The sequence below is a fragment of the Acanthisitta chloris genome, unplaced genomic scaffold, assembly GCF_000695815.1.
Source record: "Acanthisitta chloris isolate BGI_N310 unplaced genomic scaffold, ASM69581v1 scaffold28766, whole genome shotgun sequence".
Lineage (NCBI taxonomy): Eukaryota > Metazoa > Chordata > Aves > Passeriformes > Acanthisittidae > Acanthisitta > Acanthisitta chloris.
In genome coordinates this window covers 50,553-58,332 of record NW_008680220.1, presented here as the reverse complement: position 1 = coordinate 58,332, position 7,780 = coordinate 50,553, and the positions used below count along the sequence as shown (strand labels likewise).

The window sequence follows — 7,780 nt, the reverse complement described above, 5'->3', positions numbered from 1 at the left end:
AAGGGACTGTAAAAAAGATTTGTGAGATGTTATTTACTAATAGCTAATACAGTGATTTTGTTCTAGATCTCTGTTTTCTAGTCTTGATGAAAACAGTGTAACCCTCTGCGTCCCTAAGAAAGCTTCTCTCTGTGTTGGCAAGGAAATGATAGAAGAATGTAATTAAGCAAAGATGACCCTAAAGTGAAATGTGGATTCTTTACAATATACAATGTCCTTCCCACCAGCCACATGTGTTTGTCAGATGTTTACAGAATCTTCATTAACTAAGAGCTCTGCCTGATAACAGAAGCTGAAGCATGGCATCAATGACTCTGATAAGGGCAAGTGTACGACCAATCTGCTTGACAACTGACAAGAGGCTGGGGCTTGAAGCAGACTGCAAAAAGAACACAAGAAAGTGATTTGCAAAGGGCATTCCAGTTGTTTGCCTTACATCTCCTTTCCTCTGTCTGTAATGGAACAAGAGTGTTAATCAGCTAAAATATCATTGTCCTCTTGTCTCTCCACCAGAAAGCAAATATAGAAGAAATGCATTATTTTGGAGTATTAGCTGCACTGTCTGTTTTCAACATCATTGCTTGTTTGACAAGAGGCAAGCCTTTGGAAGACTGGGACAAATATTCAGCTATGGGAAAGTCTGATGCACACTTTCATGATCCTGGGGAAGTGGAAGATGAGACCCATTTCGACTTTAAATCTTTCCTGGAGAATATGAAGGCAGATTTACTAAGGAGCTTGAATTTGTCAAGAGTCCCCTCACAAGTGAAGACCAAAGAAGAACCACCACAGTTCATGATTGATTTATACAACAGATATGCTGCAGACAAGTCTTCCATCCCTGCATCCAATATTGTAAGGAGCTTCAGTACTGAAGGTAGGAGAAGTCCTAAATATTTTGACTAGAAATTTTAAAGTACATGGACACTAGATACTCAGATTCCTTTGGAATTTGGAAGTATTGAGTGCCTAACTTCCACAGATTCTTTAGAAATGAAACATTAAAGTTTAGAATTGCAGTCTTGCTCTGTAGTTTCTTTCAGTCTTTAAAAAATACAATTACCTTTAGTTTTCATCTTTGATATTTTCACTTTACAATATTCTCAAACTCTTCAACTGAGATTATGCACTGAATAACAGAGTATACATGAGTCATGTTTCTCAACCCTAGAGATTTGGAACTGAGTTAAAATATTAGAATGCAAACATTTGATCACCTATAATTGGGACATCAGTGCTAGAGTTCTTCTTTCAGGTGGGCTCTTTGGATATTTAAAAACTGCAGCAGTCAACTGAGAAATGTGTCTCCAGATCCAAGCAAGGAACAGCAGTGCTTCTCCAAAATTCTGGGTTAGACAGAAATACTCATATGGAAATGAATAGTCATGCTTGTCTCAACTGAGAAAATTCAAGATCCCTGTCTATGTAGCACTAAATAGACTTTTTAAAGCTACATCAAAAGAAGCAGTAAAAAAGTTATAAGTAAATGCATTCCTTGTGATAAAATTCAAATTTGGTGAATTGAAGTTTCTGTTTATATGAAGAATATACACAGGTAACAGCACTATGGAGAACTCCAAATTCCCACATTAGTGCCTTTAGTCCTGAAATGGAAAGAGACCTTAATGGTATGACTTAGATTATAGTTTCCATATCTCTTCTGTGACTGCTTAAGTAGGTAAATGCTCTGAAGAAGTAGTAGCAATAGCCGATTAAAATTGCCCTAAAACCAATCATAATTAAGCAATTAGTTTGCATTGAGCATTAAATAAGCATCAGTCGTGACTTATAAACACTACCAATCTGGCCTCCCAACCAAATATCTGCCCCTTGCAAGGCAGATGATACTGCACACAGATTTGCAGAAAACAAACAAACAAACCCACACAAGCTCAGTGAGCCCAGCCTGGAAGGGACTGAGACCTGGGCATGAAAGTCTGTTTATCACCAAGTCTCAATTTAGATAGACCCTGAATCTTCAATGCAGTATTTTCAAAAGCTTTTCTATTTCCCCAGACTCCTAGTAATCCAAGCTGCTTTCAAAGTTATCTGAAGACAACAACAAAAGCCTCAGCACAGATAGTTCTTAAGTATGGTATTAGGAGAGAAGTTCATCTCAGTGCATGATGATAAGAGTAGGAAATTCATGGAGATTTTTAGGAATTCTTCATGTAAAAATATCTTTAGGAAATTGCTAAATCTGAAAACTCTGCTCACGCCTTATTTATGTACTTGATACTGACCAGCATCATCCACAGCTTGTTCTAGGAAGCCTCTTTATGCTCCCCCTTCACTGGCTATGCAATCTTGGTGAAATTCTACCACCACCAGAGCCTTCCATTTCCTCTTTTCATTCTCTGCCCTTGAAAGTAACCAGAAGACAGTATTTTGTTTTTTTTAATGCTGTGTTGCCATGCTCTTATTTTACTCCTGAAATACATCCTGAGTCTTTTTAAAGCACGGTACTTGGACAGTCAGAAGAACTGTAACCACGTGTTTTAATTTCCTATTGCAGATGTTGTTTCTTTAGATTCACCAGAAGAAAATCCATTTCAGAAACACATTTTGTTCTTCAACATCTCTATTCCACAATATGAGGAAATCACCAGAGCTGAACTGAGAATTCATATCTCCTGTCACAGGGAAGTTGGGTCTCTCTTTAGGCCAGAAGGCAACATGGTCATTTATGATGTTCTAGATGATGGCTACTGGGAAAACCCAGAAAGTACCAAGTCTTTCCTTGTCTCCCACAATATCCAGAAGTGTGGCTGGGAGATGTTTGAAGTGTCCAGTGCTGTGAAAAGATGGGTCAGGGCAGACAAACTGAAGACCAAAAACAAGATAGAGGTTGTTCTAGAGAGTAAAGCTCTGGGTGGTTTCACTTGTGGGAAACTGGGTATCAGTGTTACCCCTGACACTAAAAATCTGCCCCTGTTAATAGTGTTCTCCAATGACCGCAGCAATGGAACAAAGGAGACCAAAGTGGAGCTCCGGGAGATGATTGTTCATGAACAAGAAAGTGTGCTAAAGAAATTAGGAAAGAACAACACATCATCTGAAGAGGAAGAACAGGGAGAGGAAAAGGCCATCACTGGGCCCCACCAGCATTCCTCCAGAAGCAAGAGAAGCATTGGAGCCAATCACTGCCGGAGAACTTCCCTCCATGTGAACTTTGAAGAGATTGGCTGGGATTCCTGGATCATTGCACCAAAAGATTATGAGGCTTTTGAGTGTAAAGGAGGTTGCTTCTTCCCTCTGACAGATAATGTTACCCCAACAAAACATGCTATTGTCCAAACTCTGGTGCACCTCCAAAACCCAAAGAAAGCCTCTAAGGCCTGTTGTGTTCCAACCAAACTGGATTCAATCTCCATTCTTTATAAGGATGATGCTGGTGTGCCCACTTTGATATATAACTATGAAGGGATGAAAGTGGCAGAATGTGGCTGCAGGTAGTATACAAGGCAGAATCTCTAAGAATAAGAATAATCCCTTCTTCTGTTCTGTGTAAATCTGTATGATAGTGATGCAAATGAAAACACATACAAAAAGGGTTTGGAGCAGGGTATGGAGCTGGTTGTTGTTGTTGCTGCTTGTTTTAAATGAAAACTGACATTTAAAGAATGGTAATCATTGTAAATAGCCTGCATTATATATCATGGCAAAGAGAATACTGGATTAAAATATTGTGAAATTTAATGAACTATGCATTATTGGGCAACAGTGATACAATTTGGATACCTTATTTCAACCTTTCTGTTTAATCAAATCTGTTTAGGTCACAAATTACAGATTTTCAACAGTGATTTAAGATGTTCTGCAGATGTTCAATAGCTATTGAAATCTAATTCTTTCAGCCGACCCTGACATTTTCAACTGCTGCAAAACTCAGTAAACGGAATGCAGTCTGCATGATAAAGTCAGGAGTCTAAATCCAGGAAGCCTTTTCTCATACCAGTAATCTCAGAGGCTTTTACAGGCAAATTATTTGGTCCTGTAAGTGAAGATTTGCAGTATTCAAAACAGAAGAGACTCTCAGTGTTATTTCATCCCCAAGTTTCCTTCTGTGGGTAGCAGGTGCCTTAGTTTCAGCTTTGTTATCCTCAGCGTCCCTATTTTTACCCCTTTATGGCACATACTTGAATGATAAGAAGTGCAGCCTTCCGCTTCTAAGACACTGTTTCTTAGGAGGAGCAGCAGCCCTTATCTCTGCACAAAGATAAGGAGCCACTTTGACCTACTGCATATTCTTAGTATTTCTTTGCAAGAACATGCAGTCAAATGGCATTCAGCCTCAGGAGCTGTACCCTAGGAGCAGTGGGGGTTGGCAGAGCTCAGCACTTTTGAAAAGCCCAGGCTACTTATACAGAGGCCTAAATGTGTTGTTCAGAGTCTGACATAAGGTTATGATTTGTTTAAAATTTCTTCTTAGAAGAAATTCTATTTTACATACAAAATTCTTTCACCCCCTAGAAGTCTGGGTCAAAAAATGGAAAACTTCTGTGTTCTATTCTTATATTGCTGTATGAGAAATATACTATCATACAATATTTCTCCTGACTTCAGTTGTATTTTCACTAAACAAGGACCGCATCTTTCCTGCAATTAAAGTAAACTTCCTTTGATGCTAATGAAGGTTTTGCCTGTACAGGAACAGACAAAGTGTCTTCTGTTGGTTGCAGGTGACTGGTGTAAGTGCAGTACAATGCCACCATAGTCCACCTCACTTCTACTCCTTCACCACCTTACACATACACACAAAATCTATCAGAGAACACTTTTGAACCAAACCCACAGCAAATTGAATATTGATGAGGCAAAAAATCTAAACAGTAGCTTAATGTATGGAAGCAACAGGATTTAAATTGATACATATGTTTTAAATTAGGACAGCCTGTGGGCAAGACGAATTCATTTGGCATGAACAGGTCAGCTTGAAATTTAATACATAGTTTATTTACTATTGTTAACTTAATATAGAGCAAATAGCAGGTGAATGTGAGCAGGGCAGTTGTAATTCCATCAAGATCTGCTGGTTACATCACAGACCATGAGCACAAAGCACAATTCACCAGAATCCTTGAAATGATTTATAGGCTTTTCCTTTAGAACTGATCTGAAACTGGATCAGATCCGAGACCTGGGTTCATGCAAATTCTGTCCATCCATAGCTGCATGTGCAGCTTCCCACAGCAGTCCTCTCATTTTACCACTCCCCACTGGCTTCTGTCATCTTACAGTCATTGTTATGTCTTCTTCCTGTCAGAACTCCCTGTATTCTCTCCGTTTTGCTTATTTCTCCTAAGCTCCTGACATTTTGCACAACTTCTCTTCATCAAGTAAAAGAAACCACCAAGCAAACACTTGGTGCGATCACATCAGAAAAGTTATCCACCCTTGTGTCAAGGTAATTGTAGCCGTGTGCCCTTCAGTCACCAAAACACAAGGTCCAGTTATATTTTGACTTCACTAAGCACAGGCTTTTGTCTATAATTGAATGAAAAAATGGGTAACGGATAAAATCGGTCCTTACATCTTCACAGAGAAATTCTCAAGAATCAATATTTTTTTCACTTTCTGAAGTCAAAATTGATTTATTTCCCAAACTTATTTGAAGTGGAACAAAACAAAAAAAAAACTCAAATCCATTTTTGGCTCAGAACCTCAGATTCTAGAAATTCTATCAGAATTCCAGAGTAGTTCTACATATGCCATCCCAAAACTGGACTTCAAGTCACTTTTGTATTTCAATTTAAAAAAAAAATCAATGGAACTTCCAGCCAGCTTTAACAATCACATTCCATTGGCTTAACATTTTGGTTGGTATGATAGTAAAATGAAATATTAATCTTTCCATAGGGTGAAGAACAGGGTCAAGAAGAAATGAGAACCCAGTAGTGCGTACAGCTGCTACTACCTTCAGCATGGCTGAAACGCGTGACAAATTGATGTTTGGTTTTACATTTAACAGCTTGATTTATGTTGGTTTGAGCATTTGATTTTTAAACAATTGTTTGAGTTCCCTCATGCGTCAACTACTTTGGGATGCAACAAATCAGCCAGGTGGTCAAGATGGTGTTGGAGCATATACAGGTTGCAAAGGTAAGCACCTTGCCCCTGCTTCAAGCTGAGACACCGAGAAAAACACCTCTCATCACTGGATTATGAATGTCGACCAGCAGCTTGCTGAGGAGCAGGTTGGGGTTTGTGCACTGTTCAGCAGAGGCACAGTTAAAATTATAAACCTATTTGCTTAACATGAACATGTGGCAGACACATGACTGCCTTCCCAGGCCCATTTGCTATCTGTGCAACAGTCCTGTAACATCAGAATCACCTGCTGACTCCACAGCCAATTTTAAGGCTAACCTGTAGCACTTCAGTCTGAACAGATAAACATGGTAAGCTGGTGGAAGTTGGTCAGGAGATATAGCTGTTGCTATTTTTACATAGCTTCCCACCTTGTCTGTGTACACAGCAGACACAATGTCCTCTGACCTCATCCTCATCTCCATGCAATGTCCCAACACAGAACAGCTGGTGCTACTTAACACAGCAGCAGCGATCACTAAAAAGATCTCCATTTTCACTATTCTTTTCCACAGGTGAAGAGGCAATAACCTTATGGGAATCTGGAGGTGTTTGGCTGGTATCTGCTCAGACATCTTTATACTGTAAAGATCCTGACAATTAGAAATATTAAGCTAGAATTAACAATTCCTGATATTCAGAATAAAAGGTTTTAGATGCCTGTCAAGGAGACGCATCATTTCAGACACAACTCTGCTCTGACACAGTAAGCACTGCTTCCAGATCACAGTTGATTCTTCTTTCCAGGCTCCTCAGAGCCTGCCCATTGCCACAGGGGCAATGCACACAGGTGCACAGCCATGCACCACATAGATCTGCACAGGCACACACTGTGACCTCCAGGGAATATCAGAACCTTGTTGTAGCTGCTCATAGGCAGCACTGAATCGTTTTGTTACTGCAGAGTTGTAAGGTACAGGGTGGTAACACAGAACAAGTTGGCAAAGTCACCAACTAGTAAATGAACAATGTCTGTGAGGCAAAGACCCTGTCCTCAAATTGCATAACTGCTCCACATCAGCTCTGGCTGCTCTGAACAGCTAATGCGACATTGCATGTGGCCACTAACCACCTTCCCTCACCCGTGTTAACTCCCCAACATATCATGTGTTTGGCAGAGTCAAACACAAGGCAGGTCCCTCCACAGTCTCTAGAGTGCTCAAGGCTCAAGGAGCTGTGCCCTCCATCTGCAAGTTGTGTGGCTCTGACTGCCCGAGGAGCAAACCTCCTCCATGCCTCCCCTACTCTGTGGCCCAGAAACCACCTCAGGCATCTTTTGCCTCTCTTCAGCCTTCAGTGCTTTTCCTAAGCTCTGCCTCTGTGCTGCCTCGGTGCCACCGATGGGCTGTGAGGGGCTCTGTGCTGCCTCGGTGACAGCTCCAGGCTGCAGCATGCTGCTGTACCAGCTCGGTTCAGGATGCCACAGCCATCTCCATACATTTTCTTACTCTTCCTCCCATAGGACTTTAAAACCTCTCAGCTTAAAGGTGTGTCCTGCTGTCTCACTCTGGGCTGCCCACCACCTCTTTTGCCCTCTCCATGTCTCTGAGCTGTCACACTGCCTTGTTGTCCATCCCAGCCAAAACCAGCACACTTGTCTGCAGCAGCTGCTGCCTCCAGGGTGCCTCAGGAACATGTTGTCCCTCTGAGCTGTTCCTGTTTCCTGTTTTGTCATCTCCCTTGAAACTTC

At 40.9% G+C, this 7,780-nt stretch overlaps 1 protein-coding gene across 1 annotated transcript; it reads left to right on the top strand.

Moving 5' to 3' along the window:
• Window positions 1–293: 293 nt before the first annotated feature.
• On the top strand, window positions 294–3,696 carry GDF2 (growth differentiation factor 2). The gene is made up of 2 exons (XM_009077643.1): window positions 294–877; window positions 2,516–3,696. The coding sequence occupies exons 1-2, from the start codon at window positions 532–534 to the stop codon at window positions 3,454–3,456; spliced, it is 1,287 nt and encodes a 428-aa protein (XP_009075891.1). The 5' UTR covers window positions 294–531; the 3' UTR covers window positions 3,457–3,696.
• Window positions 3,697–7,780: the final 4,084 nt, after the last annotated feature.

Coding starts and splice junctions, on each gene's coding strand:
- GDF2 (XM_009077643.1), top strand. CDS start 532: ATGCATTATTTTGGAGTATTAGCTGCACTGTCTGTTTTCAACATCATT. Junction 878..2,515: donor AAGGAGCTTCAGTACTGAAG/GTAGGAGAAGTC, acceptor TTCCTATTGCAG/ATGTTGTTTCTTTAGATTCA.